The 20,053-nt window shown below is 41.2% G+C and overlaps 3 protein-coding genes across 3 annotated transcripts in view; 1 reads left to right on the top strand and 2 right to left on the bottom strand.

Moving 5' to 3' along the window:
• The window catches only part of lef1 (lymphoid enhancer-binding factor 1), a 42,442-nt gene extending 41,154 nt beyond the window's left edge, over positions 1 to 1,288 (top strand). Inside the window, exon 10 of the mRNA XM_030788201.1 lies at positions 1,209 to 1,288. Coding sequence (XP_030644061.1) covers positions 1,209 to 1,288 — 80 coding nt within the window. The remainder of the gene's footprint in view (positions 1 to 1,208) is intronic.
• A 4,618-nt stretch (positions 1,289 to 5,906) lies between these two features.
• LOC115824170 (high-affinity choline transporter 1-like) lies at positions 5,907 to 11,006 on the bottom strand. The gene is made up of 9 exons (XM_030788275.1): positions 10,990 to 11,006; positions 10,709 to 10,893; positions 10,372 to 10,485; positions 9,732 to 9,887; positions 9,042 to 9,190; positions 8,437 to 8,580; positions 7,868 to 8,021; positions 6,686 to 6,903; positions 5,907 to 6,476 (listed from the first exon to the last, which is right to left on the bottom strand). The coding sequence occupies exons 2-9, from the start codon at positions 10,890 to 10,892 to the stop codon at positions 5,907 to 5,909; spliced, it is 1,689 nt and encodes a 562-aa protein (XP_030644135.1). The 5' UTR covers position 10,893; positions 10,990 to 11,006.
• Positions 11,007 to 14,410: 3,404 nt separating this feature from the next.
• hadh (hydroxyacyl-CoA dehydrogenase) lies at positions 14,411 to 19,934 on the bottom strand. The gene is made up of 8 exons (XM_030788002.1): positions 19,765 to 19,934; positions 18,363 to 18,491; positions 18,085 to 18,242; positions 16,847 to 16,973; positions 16,024 to 16,113; positions 15,678 to 15,750; positions 15,393 to 15,509; positions 14,411 to 14,916 (listed from the first exon to the last, which is right to left on the bottom strand). Exons 1-8 carry the CDS (start codon positions 19,879 to 19,881, stop codon positions 14,798 to 14,800), a joined length of 930 nt encoding a protein of 309 aa, XP_030643862.1. The 5' UTR covers positions 19,882 to 19,934; the 3' UTR covers positions 14,411 to 14,797.
• Between the last annotated feature and the right edge of the window lie 119 nt (positions 19,935 to 20,053).

The raw sequence follows: 20,053 nt of genomic DNA, 5'->3' as shown, positions 1-20,053 counted from the left end.
TTTAGTTGTCATCTGACTAAAATTCTCTTGGCCTGAGCGGCTACATGAAAGTTCACCTCCACCCTACGCTTCTATTTCATCCATCTATCCATCCATCCATCCATCCTTCCACCGTAGTCATCAGAGACCCAGTCTCTCTCTCTCTTCTCTCTCTCTCTGTGTCTTTGATCAGTGATTCCATTTGATGCCTTTCTCAGCCAGTCCCATACAGCTTGTCAATAGCAGAACTAAAGCCTGTTATGTTAAATACTTAACACATCAGGAGAGGGGAAAATTCTCCCATTTTGACAAAAAAATATTGATATTGGGTTGTTTTGGGGTTTTTTGGGGGGGTGGTAGAAATGTGAAAATTAATTGAGCTGTGAAATGTTCTTCACAGCATCCCCCCCCCCCCCCCCCCACCCCAAATGGAGCGAGCTGCTAAAAAAACAGGGGGGGCAAACTGTCCTTGGTGATTGTGCACATACAGGCAGTTTTATTCTGGATCAAAGATCTGTGACAGCCTCAAAATGTTAAGGCCCAAACACATTTTAAACTTGACACAACCAGTAGTCAGATATTACTGGTCATCACTGATTGAACATACTGGCTTTTTTTTTTTTTTTTTTTTTTTTTTTACAAAGCTGCAGTTCTGAAAACACACCTGACTCGGTTCATTCAGACCCTTAGGGGCACCTGAAAGTTAGATTTAGTCATGTTTGATTAAGGCTAGTAGAAACCGTGCTTTGGAGAAGACTGTGGGTGAATTATGATTTCAACTGTTTGCCTGGATGGAGACGGAGCTTGAAAGGTCAACGCTGATTTAGACTCTCGAATGGGGAATTTAGAAGGGTTTTTTTTTGTGTAAAATGTGACGTAGTGAGTTGAAATGCCGTTGATGAAGAGTTGTACGTTGAGAGAGCACGGGGCTTCTCATGGCGTCATCTGTATTCATTTCTGCCTGTTGTCCAGCTGTGCATGGTGTGACTCAATGAGCTGGTGAAGGTGTTTGTGAAGCCAGCTGGTCTGAGAGGGCCAACACAGGCGTGTTTGTTTTCAATCAGCAAAAACCGTCAACCTCACACACAAAATAACACGCATTTGTCTCTGGCCGTTTAGCTGGCCTAATCAGCCTCTCTCTCTCTCTCTCTCTCTCTCTCTCTCGCTCTCTCTCTCGCTCGCTCTCTCTCTCGCTCTCTCTCTCGCGCTCTCTCTCTCTCTCTCTCTAGGTGGAAAACGAAACAATTTCTCCACGTGCAAAGCAAAGGCAGCAGCTGCGGGTCCTCTTTTAGAGATGGAGGCCTGTTAGAGCTCTCCACCTCTCCAGCACCACCCAACGCTCCACCTCACCCCCCCCCCCCATCCCCCATGCTCAACACCCCCTCCCCTGTGCTCGCCTCTGCTCCTCTCCTGCGGTCACTGCTGTAGGGACACTGAACTGAGAACAGACAATCATTACCCCCGAAGACCCGTTCAACAGACCCACACACACACACACACATACACGCACACACACCCCAACTCATTATTAAACACATCTTAGGGTTTTGGTTTTTGTTCAGGTTTTTTTTTTCACCCTCCTCCTAGATTTTGTGTGAAAAGCTATTGAGAGAAGCCTAAAGCATTGCACTGATTACACGTCTGCAAGTTTGTAAAAGCGCACAGTCCTATGCGCAAAAATGATACACATCCTCACCAAAAAAAAGAAAAGAAAGAAAGAAACAATAAAAAAAAAGGTCACACAAAACTCTCACTCTCTCTCTCCCTCACACACACACACACACACACACCTGTTCCTAAGTTATTTAAGTTATTTGGCATCTCTTCTGTCTGCGTGTACAGTCCACCGAGTCGGTCTATGGTACTGGATAAGCCCTCACGGAGATGCTCTAGAATCGTCTGCTCTAGAATCATCTGTTCTAGAATGTCGAGTCTGTTTGAGGGATGGAACAGCTCAGAAGACCAGGCCAAGTCAACATGGAGGAACTGTGTGCCATCAGTCAAACTTCATTTCTTTTCCTTTAAACGCATATATTACTATGACCAATTGGTGTAGAAAAAAAGGGTTTTGTTCAATTTTTTTTTTTTTTTGAATAAATAATTTAGCTTTTCCTTTTTGCGTTTAATTTTTTTTTTTTATTCTGTACGATAAACTTAATTTCATTTCTTGGTGTATATTTTCAGTGATTGTTCTCTTTTTTTTTTTAATTCATTATTTTATAAATATATATTTACTTGGTATATATGATGATTTTTGCTCGGAGACAGGAAAGCCATTTTTTTTTCTTGTTAAAGCGTCTTGCAGAAATAGAAAAGATTAAAGAAAGGCTCCTCTTTTTTAATGACTATTTGTAACAAAACGGCAACTTCCTCTCAGTCTTGACCAGATGTAAAGTAATGTTCAGTGTGTCTTTTTTCAAGGAGAAAAATGTCTGGATATGTCACTTTTTTCTTGGTATTTTTGCAGGCAATGTTAGGACAAAAGTTGGAAGAGTAGGTACTCAGAGGCCTATATTTTATTGTTCTAAATTGACATAAGAAACAGATATATATATTTACCCCAGCACTTGACGGTCTTTCTTTAATCTGCGATATACCTTTGTATTCTCTTTCTGGTAGCTAACTAGTGTGATCTTATGCCATGTTGTCTATTCCATGCAAGCATTTCTGTAACATTTTTTTAAAAAACTGATTTTATGTTCGGTTTTTAGTATTATATCAGAGGCTTCTTTTTTTGTTTTGTTTTATTTTATTTTATTTTTTAATCTCATCGTCATATTTTAAATCTCTGTCATCTTGGTCGAGCACTTTGCTTCCAAGTGGTCACGTTTTGAACTGTGTTTCAACATTTTTTTTTTTAAGAAAATAAATAGGCATCTTTGACTGAAACCTAGTCCATTGGACTGTATTGTCTGTTTGGGAGACTGGTAGCGGCAAAAATATCTCCTCCGAGGTGAGTTTTCAGTATTTAAGACGGAGATCCAATATCTGAGGGGTTTTTTTTGGTTTCTTTTTTTTTTGCGTTAAATCGGAAAAAAGAGGGGCAGTAAAGCATGAATTGAGAAATCTTAGAATATAACCTACCGCGTGTCTCATGAGAGACTTCAAAAGGCCTTATAAAATGGATCAGCATTAAAAACCAACTAGCTTGCTGTGCTCGAGGCAGTTCTCATCCTGCATTAGCGGCTTGATAATGAAAAGGGAAATCTAAAAATACGGGATGGTTAACAAAAGCTTTCTAATGACCGGTGAAATAAGGCAAGTCAGATATTATTCATAATTACCCCCTTATATTTACCTACAGGCCCGACGTCGGCAATTAATATGACACCACGCTTGGCTCACTTAACATTAATTTGATTTTCACCTTCCTCTGTAACACGTATCTCTCTGTCTGTTTAGTTATTTATTTGTTTATTTCCGTTGAAATGCAAACCACATCGTCATAGGTGTGAATTCACGTTTCCTTTGAAGAGTAAAATCACGGGATGAGAAGCCTCGAAATATTTGATAAACGACGGGTTTATAGCGCCATCTTGTGTACACCCAATGAATCCTCAAAACAGTAGTTATGAAATGGCCCTTTTATTGAAATACTCCATCATCTAAAGGCAGAAAGGAGGCCTCGCATAAAAATAAAGTGCCCGTTCACTGGGATTAGTCTGTCTGATTGTGGACTGGCTTACCTGGTGTGTATGAGAACGTAATGTCGATACGTTCCTTTTGGTGAGAAAAAACAATGCATCAGAGCGAGGGAGTCACATCAACGACCCTCTCCAAACTTGGGGATAAATGGCTCGCTATTGAGCACATAGTTCATTTCATTCAAATTATTAGGTCTATCTCTGAAATGATGTATTATGAGACAATATTGTAGGTACAGTAACACACTACACCTTTTCTCATATAGTAGTATTGCGAAGTAAAAAGACTCCGATTAATGATGTGTTTGCACGGCTGTCAGTTGCGATACGACGGGAGTCATTCTCTGAAGCTGCGGAGATTTTGAAGTTGCGTTCTCACACTGTTTTCGGGAGAAATTATTGGGGCCCGAAACGTTTTTAAACATTTACGATAGTTATTTCACTTGAGTGCACGTCTGATTTCGCCTTCTCTTTAGCCGTGTAACCATTTGAAACGGATCGTTTGCTTTAATGTATAACGGGTTTTCAGTCTTTTACCTACTTGACCTTGTGCCCTTGGTACACAAAAAAGCCTGTTCGCCCAGGTTCCAAGGGTGTTCGATTCGGATCGAGTTGCTGCGGACTTTCGTTTGAAAGACAGATGGCGCCATCTAGTGGTATACATCTATGGGGCGGTTGAAAAAGCGATTCATTTCAGGTGATTCTGTTCTCCACCACGTAAACGTCGCTTATTGTTTGCGACACAGTATTGTAAAGAAGAAACGAGAGGTAAGTTCACACAGAAGCTTACACGAGTAGTTTTGAGTCACAAGGCAAACTGAATATCCTGCTCACAGAAATTTACTCATGTAAATGTGAGATCCCGGAGGACGTTTAGTGGTGTGTACTTTCGGTGACCTGCCAAACAAGAAACCGTTTTTCGACTTCGAACTTTCCGTATCATATAGTATATGATATATATGATATATGATACGCGTTTTCCTCACGAAAATGGGCGAAATTGAAGTAAGACGAAGAGGCCAAAATATCTTAGCCTTTTACTGACAAATTCATCGTCTCCTCAGATATTGCTTTAAATGAACAATAAGTTTGAATCGGGTTGGATAAAAACAACTGGACAAAAATGTTGATATTTTACTTAAAATGATTTAATTAAAATTGTTTTTGTTGACGATTTGTTTCCTAGGAAAGACATTTACCAACACGATTAATTTGACATTGTGGCGAAATTAAAATCTATCGAAAGCTATCCAGTTTCCCACCAGTATAACTCAAATTTTTAAGACATCAGGCTCTAGCAGTAACAGTAGCCAGTTCCAACAACCTCGAGGGGAAAAAAGAGTAAGTGTTAACACCCAGGAGCTCCAGCAACAGTATCTATAATAAAACAACTTCTAAGTCACAAACTTTGCTTACATGGTGAAAAGTAACATTATGTTGCTATAGATTTCAGCTTTAAATATAATTCAGTGATCCATAATAATACAAGCTCTGATCACCAGGCTTCCCCTTGGGCACAGAAGGACATTAACATTTAAGCAGATTTTTTTTTTTATAGGAAAAAAAAAAAAAAATAGTATACACACATACACTGGAGAAAAAAATTTTCTTCAGTGTATGTGTGGATATGTATGTATGGATATGTATTGATAAATAATTTAAAAATATACAATCTTAATGAATATTTAAATGTTAAACTGTTAACAATGTTAAACTGTTTCATTTCTCAGCGAGAAAAGCATGAACATGTATGTGCATGTGTGTAAACAGTTAAAACTATTTCATTGCTACACGTACAAAGCATCAACATGTGACTCAGTGTGTGTGTGTGTGTGTGTGTGTGTCTCAACAGTTAGTGTGTCGCTCACTGTATTCAACAAGCTAAGCATAAACATACTCGCGTGTTTCATAATTGACCCTGATTCAGATGTGCACAGATCGACTTTCATGTCAAGTGCATGATTCTGACACTATTTTTTGCTCTGTATTAACAAGTCTGATCAGTTCATTTACTCCTTCTTTCTTTGAGGACATCCTTTCTTCTTGAACGGTCCGTGTGTATTCTTTCCCTGTATTTTCTTAATCTCTCTGCACTTGTCATCTCTATAGTGACTGTCTCTGGTAGTAGCTATAGTAATTGTCTATAGTAACTGTCTAAGAGTGACTGAGAATTAGTGCGTATGCACTGTGCATTGTTAAGGGAAATCTTTAAGGGGAAAATGCCTTATGAAAAACAAAACAAAAAACAAACAAACAAAAAAAATCACTTGTGCATCATATGTTTCAGTGAGAGTTCTCCTCCATCTTTCCCTCAGACGCTCCTTCACCGGAAACAAGCTGCTCCTTCTTCTCTTTACTTTCCTCCATTCTCAGCTCTCCTATCTCACGTCTCAGGGCGTCAGCCCCCGGCCTCCTAACCTCAAACACGTCCCAGTGGGGCGGCAGATACCCCCGTGTGAACACCCAAAGGGCTGCTTTGGACCACAGCAAAATGGAGGCTATAGAGATGAGGAAGATGGCAGTGCGGAAGGGGAAGCCTTGGAACAGCGAGCCGTCCGGGAGGAGTCTGTCTCCCGGTAGCGTCCACACGGGCATGATGCCCAGCGAGGGCTCGCCGGCCAGCCCCCGCAGTATCGCGCTGGTGGCCAGCCCACCCAGGGCGCCGTACCTGTTGACGTGGCGGCTGAGGAAGAGCACGGCCAGCAGCTGGGCGCACACCACCGTGTACATCACGTCCACGCTCAGGATCCACAGACCGAACACCGAGTTGCTCGTCATGGACAGGGCTGTTGCAATCACCCCGAACACCAAGATGGACACCTTGACCGCCCATAGGATCTCTCGCTCTGAGGCCTGGGGGGAGGGGTTAGATGAGAAAAAAAGAGAAACGGATCACAGACCAGCGGAGGCTTTTCTTTTCATCGCTGTCTCTTAAGGTGTGAAGTGTAAAGGTATCAGACATACCACACGTTCAAAACAACAGATCCTATCTTACCTAAATACCTTTGTTTGGTCTTTCATGTTATCATGTCATTCTCTCTCTCTCTCTCTCTCTGACTTACATTCGTCCTTACGACTGCCTTGTAAAAGTTTCTAGCGAAAAGCGAAGAGCTTGAGAGAAGCGCAGAGTCAATCGACGACATGACGGCAGCAGCCAGGGCGCCGATGCCAACCAGGGACACAAACTGCGGGCACAGGTGCTGCAGAACAATGGGCAAGATGCTGCCAGCTTTGCCCTCCTCGTACGGCGTGGGCAGGCCATAAGACGTCTGGTTCCAGTCTGAGAATTGTAAGAAAGAGTCCAGGACTGAACACATGTAGTGTATGATTGCTCTAAAATTTTAGATACTTTCACTTATTGATACTGCATTTTACAAATAAGAATAACGGGACCATCAAAATATAACTAAGGCCGTTTTAAGTGTGTGTTTGTGCAACCATGAGCCAAATTTGTGCCAAACACACAGTAGCCTGACAGGGGGGCAGGGTTTTTTTTAGAGGCATTTGTTAAATTTTGTCTTGTCGGCACATGCATGTGCATATATGTGTTCAGAACGTTCACATTAGGTCACCTGAGAACAGGCAATCATGAACATTATGTTGAGAACGCCTTGACAAAGGCCCCTGAACAGACCCCTAAGTCCCCTTTATCTGCAGGTCTTCAGGCCCTTTACCTGTGACAGGATAATAACTGCAGGGCTACTTCTCACCCGGGCAGGGCCTCTTTCTTCTCCTTTCAAGAGGATTTCTGTCCCGGATCAATATCCTCAAGGTCTATTCTGTTACACAGAACCGGTTCTGTGGGGAGTTCTGCTGGGCTTAACTGCGTTCTTACCTGCATTAATGTTCTGTTACCTAACGTTGTTGGTGCACTTGCAAAGACAAAGAGTTCGGACTACTGCAGACCACTTTTTTTCTTTTTTTTTTTTTTTTACAGTGTGGAGTGAAAAGGCTCTCTCCCAAAACAATGAACTCTGGGGAACATTCCCAAAACCACCATTACAAAACTCCTCAAGTCACACACGTCTCACGTGCCCTCACCTCCCCCAAAAAAGCCTCTGTACAACCAGAGGTTTTGTCAAGAACCTGCAGGAAAAACCATTTCACCACCTCTAGACCTCACCGTTAGAATGTCCTCACAATAAGAATCTAGTCAGTTTGTACAGATAGCTATCCATCATGTTTATATTTAACAACAACAACAACAACAACAATTATTATAATAATAATAATAATAATAATACCAGTTGAGGCTGCCACAGCTCCTATGAGGACGGATGGAATGACCAGGATGACGGAGATGAAGGCAGAGATGCAGCATGTGACCTGGGCCTGTAACACGGTGCTTGTGGCCAGAATTCTCTGGTAGAGCTCCTGATAACACACTGACCCAATGGACTGCAGACAAAACAGCAGGACAAGGGAAAGAGTTTGAACTTTCACATCGTCCCAACGCAGGGGCTTATGTGAGGTATATGAGAGAACCTCACGGCTCCAATTTGGCACATTAATCTTCAGTTTGTTTTCTCACCCATTATGAGAGAATCTGTTTTTTTTCCCCCAGCATGTGAACTGCAAAGTTTTTTTACCTGCATCTCAGCTGTCAACCCCCACATGTCAGTGCAAGCTCTCCATTATCAGAGATTTAACAAATCACCCTGGTTACCTGAGTTAGCTTTAAATCCATCCGTTAGTTAAGGTGTGTTTTCATTTTTTCAACACACTTCAGTCTATGGAAAATTAGCAACAACAACAAAAAAACTAAACTATCCATAAGCATGTGAGAAGTGTTATATCGTGTGCAGTGGTTTACCACTATCAGAAATTCATCCAGCCAGGCGCCAAGGTCTTCAACCTGAATGGATCCTACCCAGGGCTCCTGGAAGAGACTTGTCAGAGAGGTGTTTGTAATGCTCACGGTGGCAGGACTTAGCATAGCGAAGGGGACACAAAACCACTGGATGGAGGATTGAACAGAGAGAAGAGACAGTGAACTGGAGAACCACCACTGGAACAATATTTGAGTAAACCTCTACCAAACAATGTGAGGACAAATCACTTACTTTAATGGTGTTTAACAATAATCCAATTCTAGTTAGAAGCTCTAGTTAGATTTAGGTGTACGTCACAGATACTTAAGACTACTGTTTGCCCTTTTAAAGTACCAATGATTGCAAAAAAAAACATCTTCTGATTTTGAACACTGATATTTGAAAAGTTAGTTTTGCCTATGCTTCCAAATGAAATCAGGTTTCCAAGTGTGATATTGCAGTGGTCAGCGTGGGCTGATGGGTCCCTCTGCCCAACAGTTCCCCTGTTTTTTTTTCTCTTTTTCTCTTTCTTCTATACCTCTTTTTCCCTCACACCTCCCCCCCCCCCTTTCACTGTCAAATGATACTAACCCCTCCCTCCTCTTACCAAGCCCAGGAGCATTAAGACAAGCTGGATGACGTCGGTGTAGGCCACCGAGTACAGTCCTCCCAGAAGGGTGTAAAGAATGGCCACGGCCGCTGAGATCACGATGGACACCTCAGACGAAATGTCCAGGATCACACTCATCGTGCCGCCTGAGAGGTGGATGCAAAGAGAGAGAGAGAGAGGGAGAGAGAAGACAGGGGGGTGACTTTTCATAATGTCTGTTTTATGACGACATTGTGTGTGTGTGTGTGTGTGTGTGTGTGTGTCTGTGTGTGTCTGTGTGTGTGTGTGTGTGTGTGTGCGCAATGTGCACACCTTTGATTTCCTGTTACCATTTGCATTGACTGATGTCATTGTATCATTTGTTTTACTCCTATCACACATAAGAGTGTCTTAAAGATACAAGCTCTATACATAATGATTACATAATGATGCGCATTATAGCACCAGTGCAATTTCAAAATTCTTATTCCAACAGGTAGTTTCCCTTTGGCAAAGTACTGGAAACTGGAAACATATGGACCCATTACGCCGAAACCATAATACATCCCAAACCATATGTTTTGTGTACCACTACCCCTAATGTTAATGTATGTCTTCCAAGCAGTAATGCTGTTGGAATTAAAACAACAGGGGCGACATGCACAATTACCCAGTGCAGCCAACAACAGGGGTGACCTGTACACTTACCCAGTGCAGCTAACACACTCGCCACCCAGAGAACATCTGCCATTAGGAAAGGAATGAACAGACACGCTGTCAGTCTGTTTCCATATTTCTCCTGGAAAGGGTCCATGATGGTCACATAGTTCTTTGATCGCACGGGCTTCACGAAGAAAAGACCAACTGCGAAAAGATCCATTTCCTGATCAAGTACATCAACATGCCGCAGCCAACCACATGAATAATACACATACATAATTATTGCACCATATCATAATTAAAATGTGAGTTTCAACACGTATCAGACCAAATCAGACCAAATCATCAGCCTTGACCTAATGGTTAGAGAAGTGGGCTTGTGACCGGAGGGTCGGCAGGTTCAATCCCTGGGACTGGCAGGAAAAATGTGGGCGGGGAGAGTGGGTGAACAGTGCCCCCCACAACATCCAAGCTGAAGGGTTTTTGGGCAAAGCACTTAACCCCTAACTGCCCCCCTGCTCCTGCTCACTACCAGTGTGTATTGGTTGGGTTAAATGCAGAGATTAAATTTGATACTCGCAGTGTGTGTATGTGAACACAGAGAGTCTAAATTCTAAATTATTAAGACAGCAAAAAAGCCAACAAGGAGGCAGTTAGAGAGAGCTACGGTAAAGAGGGCGTGTCTTACCAATGTTGAGGTTCACAAAAAATCCGAGGGGTAAGATGCACCAGACCAAACCCCTCGTTGGGTTGTACACCACCTCAGCTGATCCCATGATGTAACCGCCCCCAACAGCAGTTGCTGTGGAAACAGAGGATGACAAAATGAAAACGTTCCTAATTTGTGCTAATATTTACTTTAAATATTTACTTTTCAATCCTCTACAGGCGGCTGCGGTTTTGGTAACGGTAAAAAAAGATGATGCTGCTGGAATGGGAAGCAGAATGTTTTACAAAACAGTTCACCGGGGAAAAAAAAGCATCTCGTGTGTGGCGTCCACGTCTGTCAGGCGGCAAGTACGCACCAGTGGTGGTGAAAATGCTGACCCATGTTTTGAGGTTTCGTCCTCCGACCATCATGACCTCACTCTGGGTCGCCGTGCACCTCGCCTCTGCACGCTTTGACTTCCGGGATGCCCAGAACCCCGTTCCCATGACAACCAGGTAGAACACAATCACAGACACCAGTCCAGCCACATTTACAGCCATCCTGAGCAGAGAGGGAAAATAAAACATGATTTATATCTCATTTCAGAGCAGATAACCCTAATTCTCTCTCTCTCTCTCTATCTATACGTACATAAACACACACACACACACACACACACACACACATATATATATATATATATATATATATATACACATACATACACACATGTATACATACATGTATACATACATACATACATATATATATATTCCAATATGCCAAGGACTTACAACTTTATATAACTGTTAACATTTTAATCATACCCTTTATAAAGTTTCTGTCCCTTTCCATGGCTTACTCTATCTGTATATTGCTCATCATTAATACAAACATCTCACCTCAGTCATAAGTGGGCGAGCAACAAAACTGCTGCTGCTTCGGTTCAAAACTTGGGAGATGCTGTAAGGGAAAAATGACCCAAAGATATGGTGATTGACCATTACAAGAGAATTGACAATGACATGTGTACGTTACACGTACACGCACACCTGTAGACAAACTCGCTAAGGGTCGACATCGCCACTATGCTAAAAAAGTAACTATGGTATCAACCTGCTCCAGAAAATACGCCCAATGAACCTACTGTCGCTAGTTTAACATATTTTTTTTTTGTCCATTCTTCGATTTTCCAGCCTCAGCATGTCTCAGCCTCTCCTTCAGTTCATCCTACTGATGTCAGTTTATTTCAGTTATTCCAGGCATTTATTTTAAGTGATTTTTTTATATTGTAATTTCCAGCGAATTTCCCTGAAGTGACGTTAGCCGGTGTCTTTAAGGGTCTACCAGAGGTCCGGGACATTAGTGTGAAATTCAAGCGCTGCATAAAAATATTGAAGGTGAACCTACTTAGACCAGAAGAAAGAAAGAAGAAAATCCAGAGGAGAAATCCAGTTCTTGACAAATATGGTATGTTACCAATTCAACATTAGGATTAGCCATCCATTCTATTTCTGCATAAAACCGCGTTTAAAACTGCGCATTCTTCTTGTGAGCGGTCTTAGCAAATATTTCTCGTACGTGATGTAAGGGCCGATGTCCTACCTGATCCAGAGGAGCAGAGACAATGACCAACATCAGTCAAACACAACAAGTATTTACGCGTCAGAGGAACCACCTTTGGCCACCGGAATATTCAAATGAAATCTGATCCTTTAGCCGTTCGTTGATTCACAACTGTATTTCGTTTTTTCAGCACTTTTTCTCTACAGTATTTTTAAGTTTAACGCTACCACATGTCCAAAACATAAAACAAAATTGTTTTTTATTAATTTAAAAATGATGGGAAAGAAATGAGTCATGGCAATGCAAATAAATGAGAAAATAATGATTATGATAGAAATAATTATTACTAGAATTAAATGGATAATTATTTTATAGTCTCATGTAACTGAAAGGAATACTGGACGAATAAAAGCCGCGTGCGTTTCATTTCGAATATTAAGTTTTGATTGGATGATATCGAGCTTTAGTGTCGCGGTAAAGTCAAAACTGACTACTGGCTTCTTAAAAAGAAAATATCCGTGCAGACAAGAAAAGCAGTAAAGGAAAAAAGAAAAGGAGAAAGAAAGCAAGCTGGTACAGGGTGGTCCAAGTGCATTAAGAGAGATGTTAACTTTGTATGCCTTGTTCAGAAAATCTGTTGTTTCTGAACAAGGCAAACAAATATTTTTTTCAATCAAAACGTTAGATCCTTCCGATCAAATAGTCACTGATTAATTTGAGTAGGCTGCAATAGTACTTCCCACCAGCGGTTTACTACGGCATTTTCTTCGGCTTTTTGTGGAGCCCCGAAGACACCAAAACGCTGCACAGTATTGGTGCAATAGGTATTTATTCGATTTTATTCGGTTAGTTTCGTATGCCCTCGGCATCCGCCGTCGTGTTATGTTTCACAACAGATATGTGAGAGATTTTGTGATAGTGAGTACTTTGTTTTGATCGGGATGCTTCCCTCGCAAATGTTTCTTTAGTCTGTTCTTCGCGGAAAAATAAAATAGGCTTTATCTTGGATTATAAGAAAGTGTGCGCTTCAGTGAATACAACATTGCATTGTGTTGCATTGTGCTGCCAGGGGCCACTAAAATGTTTCTTTTTAACCCAAATATAGACTATACATTGTTGAACTATTCTGAGTGTTTGTGCATTGTTTAACAATAATGTGTCGGTTGAATATGCGCGATGAAAAGTTGCGCGATATCCAGTCAAAGTGCTGTCTTACTGTCAGTTGGGGTTTTCTACGGAATGTGCACAACCTGGGAAGAGCTGGACTAAAACCAGTGGCAAAGAGATTTGACGTCATTTCTCTCATCGTTTAGCGCCTCATATCAGTAAATCTGCACTGGTTGGTTAATACTCTGCCACTAGCTCTGACATGTGACAGTTTCAGAATGTTACAGACGCGCGCGCGCACACACACGCACGCACGCACGCACACACACATACATAGCCACTAGTCGTTTGCTCACTGCAACACGCGGTGTGTAAATACCCTCTATCTACATCCTGTTTGTGTGTTTGGTTCGTTGTTTAAAGATACCTCAGGCAAAGGACAATGCAAACCCTTACTTTTACCCCTTACCCAATACCTTACTGTGGTCATCTGTTTGTCAATGTACATGAGTTGAATGTTCTGGATTAGCTAGTTTTAGCCAGCTAATCAAGAGCATTCAGCTCCACTAATTCACTCTTTTTAGTTTCTTAATTACCTCAAGTTAAATATTGGCTGACAGCTTTGAAAAGAAAGAGGCACACATGAGATGTTTCAGGTTTTTTTTGGTTTGTTTATTAATAGAGATTAATTGATGTGAAACATAAGGTTTGAATTCTGCAATCCTTCTTTTCATACTTCATCAACTGCCAGCTAGTTTCTCACTGTGGAGATGTGTTAAGAGAACGGTTCCTTTGAGCGGGTTGTGACAGATCAACCAAATCATGGTCCATTTTTTTCTTTACCATGAGGCTCTTTCATGTATACATATATAATGTTCCAAGGTCAAACCCTAACTGTTTGTGAAATAATATTGTACTGCACTTTTAAAAGTCTTAATGAACACCCATGGAGCCCCCTCTCTGACAAAGCTGACACTGGACCTCTAAACTGGATTTAAAGCCCACCCTCCTCTACCCACGTTTGGGACCATAAACTGGATTTAAAGCCCACCCTCCTCTGCCCACGTTTGGGACCATATTGAGAAATTTCTGAGTTACTGTTTACCTTGATCTTCAGCAACACCTTTCACTCAAGGCAAAGATTTGAATTTAGTCGTAGTTTAAATATGTTCCACGGGACTAAAACTTAATATCAGTCATTGAAATACACAATTAGTTGATCTAATCACGTGTAAGTGTTGGTTTAAAGATGTAAAAATGACATTTGAACCTGAGAGAAAAGCTTCGATTTTAACCTTTCAGTTAGTCGTTCTGTACCACTAAATGCCCCCTTTTTCCCACAATTTGTCTTCAGATATTTCTCACAGAGACTTGTCAGTGACTTTGAACTTTAGGTTGATCCTTATTAGTTGTAAAATAGACCTTTAATTTTCATACACATGCAAAATACACATGACTTTGCAAATCCTTAAACACTCCAAAACCAGTACAGTTGAGTTCAGTGTATGATTCAGCTAATCTGAGATATTTTGTCTTTACAATTCAAAGTAAGCAAAAACATGTACCACTTTTGAAGATTTCCTTTTAATGCCATAGGTTTTGTTTTCAAACAGACGTAGAGCTTTGAGTTTATGACACAACACAATGACATAACCTGAGTGTCCTGAACAAGGCACTGGTGTTTGCATAACTACAAAAATCTCTGTTCAGTTTGGTCGTGGTTATCTTCTCTATGGCAGCCTTGATCTTTGCTCTCTGCTCAGTGTGTCATCGGTGAGCTCGGGGACAACAGTTACTTGTACTTGTAGAAACCCTCGCCGGTTTTCTTGCCCAATTTACCCTCTGCCACCAGTTTGTTCAGCATGGGGCTGGGGGCAAACAGAGGGTTGTCTGGGTCCATCTGATGCCAGCCTAAAACAGAACATGGAGGCTTAAATTTAGTACTAGACCACAATACTTGTACTATTATCACATGTAAGTTTAAAATTTAAGTTTAAAATCAAGGTTATTGTTCCCAACAGTTCTGCCAAAAGAGTATGTGGTTATTACACAAGTTGCTCAGGTTCCAAACTTGTAAGAACACATTTATTTACTTACTAGGTTATCTTACTTACTAACTGACTACCTTGATCTCTCCTTTTGTCTCTCTGAAAGTGGTCTTCTACAGCAAGGTTTCTCAAATCTAGTCCTGCAGGTCCAGCGACCTGCTAGTTTTCATACTAACCAACCACTCTAATATCTGACTGGCTGAAGAGTGTACACACCTGTCCCCCAGGTTAGGGGAAAAAAAAAATATCAGTCTCTATTCATGACAGCAAAACCCACCAAGACTCGCCAGACCTCTGATACTGGGCTTGAGGAACCCTTGTTTTCTGTGGCATACTGACCATCAATAATGAATTTCGATGTGTCCAATCCAACGTAGTCAAGCAACTCAAAGGGACCCATTGGGTATCCAGCCCCCAGTTTCATAGCTACGTCAATGTCCTCTTTTGATCCGTGACCTAAATACGATCAAGTGACACAATGAAACATTTCATTTTGAAACAGATGCTGGAGGGCAGAGATATTAAACGAACTTCACAGCTAATGTGAACGAATGGTTGTTTTGGGTTAAAATGTCAATTCTGTACGGAGACGTCACGCTTCCTGTTTGGGTCCAGTTTGTTTACCTCTCTCGTGAAGCCGAATCGCCTCCATCATGTAGGGCACAAGCAGCCGGTTCACGATAAACCCGGGAGTGTCCTTCAGGAGTGGACAGAGTGAGTTAACCATTCAAAGAAAGCATATCCAAAAGACAACTGCAAATGTAACCCCCCCCCCCCTTCCCCCCCACACAAAATAATGGAAACTGTAATGACTACATAGTCAAAACTGGTACTGTATTCTGTCTTGCATTTTTATCTGTACTTCTTTGCCTGTCTTTCCTTTTTTTCCTGCTGCTGTGAACACCCAAATTTCCCCACCTGGGGATTAAGAGAGTGTTATCTTATCTTATCTAATATTATCTCATCTTACTTTGCATGACACTGGGTGCTTTCCAAGTGCTTTGCTGAAATCAAGGAGGGCGTCAAACGTCTCCTGGCTTGTGGACGGAGTTCGGATCACCTTAAAAAAACAACAACAACAACAACAAAACAAACAGACAAACAAAGAATCTTTTCAGTGTCATCAGGAAGAAAAACAAAACAGACAGTGGATTGAAAAAAAAAAATCATTACTCATCAACAGCATGACTTAAAAAATGAACATTGAAGATCTTGTGGCTCTGACAAGTTTGGGCAAAGCAGCATGACCACAGTCTTAAATACTGAGACTGATTTCATTTTGTTGATGCCAATAATGATATGAGAAATGCATCACTGTTGGATGGACAATGACTGTTGTGCCTTTATAAGACTAAGATTACAAGATAATTCAATTTAGCTTTAATCTGTAAAGTTTGTTTTTTTTAAACAACAGAAAAAAAACATTGTCATAATTCAGCGTTACAGGGTACCCGAGAACCTAAATTATTAAGCTTAAGGGAACAGCACAGAGGTAAAACTCTCTTTGGCTGAAACAGGAGAAAAACCCTGAGAGAGGAGCGGATACTCAACAGGGGGAACCCATCCTCCTCTGACACAGCTACTATTCAGTAACCAGGCAGTAAATGTATCCAAAGTGTTACGGATGTTTAGGAAAATCTAAGATCATCGAGCATCACTATGGGCAAAGGTAAAAATGATATGTGTTCTTTCTAAATCCATGCATATTTGAAATCGAATTATTTTCTCAGCATGTGCTCGGATGGACGAGAGATATGTTTTGCTGTGATGTTCAGAGGCCTGGAACTCCTAACCTCGACCAGTTTCATCATGGGCACGGGGTTGAAGAAGTGAAGGCCGCCAAAGCGGTCCAGCCTGCTCGTGGAGCTGGCGATGTCTCCGATGGGCAGCGAGGAGGTGTTGCTGGCGAAGATGGTGTGTCTGAGGTAGACGCGCGAAAAACATAGATTAACACAGAGATGTAAAAGGTTGCCATAGCGATTTCATCACCAGAAACCTCTTCCATTGCACTACATGAATAGTGACATCACACTCACTGCCAGCATTCCACTACAGCGAAACGATTCATCTCGTAAGACCAGAGGTGTCAAAAATCCTGTCTCTGAGGGCCAAGATCCTGGTGCGTTCCTTGTCAACCAATTACATGCCGCTTGTGATTGGCTGAAGAGCGCACACACCTGTTTTCCAGGTAAAAATCAGCATATAATTAAGATGTCAAAAGGAGAAGCAACAGGACCCAGGCCCTCCAGGACTGGATTTTGACACTCCTTCACCAGACAATGCAGCACACTGTGTGTCTTGGTTTCCATTACATTTGTACATATTTGTTTGTACACATGTCCATACAGCTTTTGAGCTTTAGGAAGTCCTTACGTCACGGTTCATCTCTAAGCCCCTGACGATGACGACCTCTTCATTATGTGAACTTTGTCCTATGAATATTGTGATTTTTATGGCTGTTATGGTAACTTGTACACAAGGTCATGTATGTATGTATATCTAGCAGAAAAAGGAGTGTTTACTAAATGAATAACTATGTACATAGTGTTGATGGGCAGAGAGATACTGCCTGAGAGTCGGAGTATTCTAAAACCAGTCGAGTACTTTAATTAGTCAACAAATACCTGAGCAGTAACGACATCTTCTGTACAGACCAGCACTCCAGAAATGACTTTGGACAGACAGTGTTTTGTTACATTACAACTGGCTTTGACTTCTCTACATTCTGAGAGAGGTGCAAACAGTGTTTCAATATTTCAACCCTGTGTTCACAAATAGGTTTGACAGTTACCAACAGAATTAAGTAGATGGTCACTCAGAATGAACAGGACAGAAGCAAAAATACCAATACTGACGGATGGGTGTATCAGACCACGGTGCTTTGTAATGTACCGTGTGCAATACAGAGTCAACATTAATAACCCACGGTATTGTCAACATGTACTATCTTACAACCCTGATAGCGATGCCATGTAATACTATAATGCCACCATAGAAATGACACGTGTACGTGATTGTAAAGGTTTCTTACGCTGGAGCCACTTTGTCCAGACCATGGAAGAGGTCCTGTTTGATTTTCAGATTCTCTACTATCGCTTCCACCACCAAGTCAGTGCTCTGGACCACCGAAGTAGCATCTGTAGATATGCTAATGTTTTTCAGAACTTTCTGGATAAATTCCTCTCCAGCCTAGAGCAAAAACAGAAACGTTTTATTTATTCATTTTTTAAGCAGTGTCTTATTTTTTAGAGACTAAACGAATGTACGACTGAAAAGAATGATTCTTTTTTTTTTTTTCCGTCAACGAACCTCTGGTTTGTCTGCGTATTTCTTCTTTACAACTCGTTTTAGACTTCCCTCAATTCCTTTGACGGATTTCTTCAGGATGTCTTCAGACGTGTCCACTAGTGCAACAGAGTGCCCTGTCGAAGCTGCAACCTTAGTGTAAGAGGCGTAATTTATTAGAACGATTTGCCTGAGTAGACTATAAAAACATGCTGCTGTAACTACAAGACATGTTGCTATTCCCCTCCTAATTTTACAGAGACAGTTCACAGTACATACCTTTACTGTGAACTATATTGTTAATTTTCTGCTTTTTCTTGGTACATCATGTGTATTGAGTTGCTCTGGGTGTGTGTTCTGTGTATACACACACACACACACACACACACACACACACACACACATATATATATATATATAGTTTTAATTCTCTGTTTTAATTTATGTACACTGTTGGTACAGGAGGAGCGGTATTTCATTCCTGATTGTACGCAAGTGCTGGATAAAATGACAATAAAGGAATCTTGTATCTTGAAATTTAAAATACGCACAACTACCTAAAATAAATCATAACTAAATCCTAGTTATTAGCTAGAAAAATAACCCGATCATATGACATGTAAAACCAACATGTTTGGATAATTAATTTAGCAAAATGTAAACGTCGAAAGGAAGTATGGATTTCAGACGTAATTGGCTGCAATCCAATTTGTTTTGGCCGTCGACGTCACTTGGGCACGTTTCCAGGTAGATTTAGAAGTGGATCAATACTTGAGGTAATTTTAGGGTGATGCCTCCGCCAGTCATGCCAAATTCATAAATCACAAGTTTGATATGGATGAAGAGACAAGATCATCTGACCCAGCTGGCCGAAGGGAAGAGCAAAGGCCAGGTAGTTTTTTTCTTTAAAAATCGGGTTTGGTTCAACGGTACCAAACTAATTTCAACGTCAAAGCCTAGCTCTGCTTGACTGCAGTAACAATCAAAAAGGAAAGCGATAGACCATTTAACACGCTACCTGTATTGTCGCTGGTTGGCTAAACCAGATAAAGTAGCCTAACTGCAGAGTCGCCCCATAAAGTTAATCTTATGTGAGTGGCTGATTCATATTGGCCACATATTGCAACCATATAAAAGTCTGGACAAATGAATTTAAGCAACACATTTAGTTAGCAATCTGACCAACCAGCTAAATTTCGCCAACTTTGTCGCTGGTAAATTGGCTCCGTATAAAGTTAACATAACAATATAACTGAAATAACATCATACACATGTTCGCAAAGTGAGATCAAGTTTAATTATAAAATTTAAATGTATCGAAAGTTTCACAACTGCGTTGCTTGCAGCTAGGGTGCGCTAGCATATTGTTGCTAGCTAGTTAAGTTAGCTCAGCAGCTAACTAAACAAAACTTGAGCCTGTTGTTACCTGTGCAATGCCAGCACCCATCAGTCCGCCCCCAATAATCGTGACATGTTTGATTGCTGCATGTCTGGCCGCAGAAGAGCTTAGAGATCTAACAATCTGATGGGTAACGAAAGCCATGCCTGCGTAGCACTGTGTGTACACGACAGTGTATGGAAGGAGAACCACCTCCTCTTTTTACGCTCTGAAGTGGTTGGAAGGTCATGGCACACTGATCACATGGGAACCTGGTCTAGTCCGTGACCTTTCACCTAGTTCCAATGTGGTTATGGTTTTCCATTATATTTATATG

Source organism: Chanos chanos, chromosome 11 (assembly GCF_902362185.1).
Source record: "Chanos chanos chromosome 11, fChaCha1.1, whole genome shotgun sequence".
NCBI classification, from domain to species: domain Eukaryota; kingdom Metazoa; phylum Chordata; class Actinopteri; order Gonorynchiformes; family Chanidae; genus Chanos; species Chanos chanos.
The sequence above is the reverse complement of the archived record's forward strand: the minus strand, read 5'-3'. Positions and strand labels throughout refer to the sequence as shown.

Bases quoted from the DNA above. Each gene is read 5' to 3' on its own strand.
- LOC115824170 (XM_030788275.1), bottom strand. From the start codon at position 10,892: ATGGCTGTAAATGTGGCTGGACTGGTGTCTGTGATTGTGTTCTACCTG. The intron at 6,904-7,867 runs GTATTATTATTA...TACAATTCTCAG, and splicing joins AGCTGTGGCAGCCTCAACTG to ACTGGAACCAGACGTCTTAT. The intron at 6,477-6,685 runs GTAAGTCAGAGA...CCCTCCCCCCAG, and splicing joins AGGCAGTCGTAAGGACGAAT to GCCTCAGAGCGAGAGATCCT.
- hadh (XM_030788002.1), bottom strand. From the start codon at position 19,881: ATGGCTTTCGTTACCCATCAGATTGTTAGATCTCTAAGCTCTTCTGCG. The intron at 18,243-18,362 runs GTTCGTTGACGG...TTTTTGCTCTAG, and splicing joins AATACGCAGACAAACCAGAG to GCTGGAGAGGAATTTATCCA. The intron at 16,114-16,846 runs GTTAGGAGTTCC...TGTTTTTTTAAG, and splicing joins CCATGATGAAACTGGTCGAG to GTGATCCGAACTCCGTCCAC.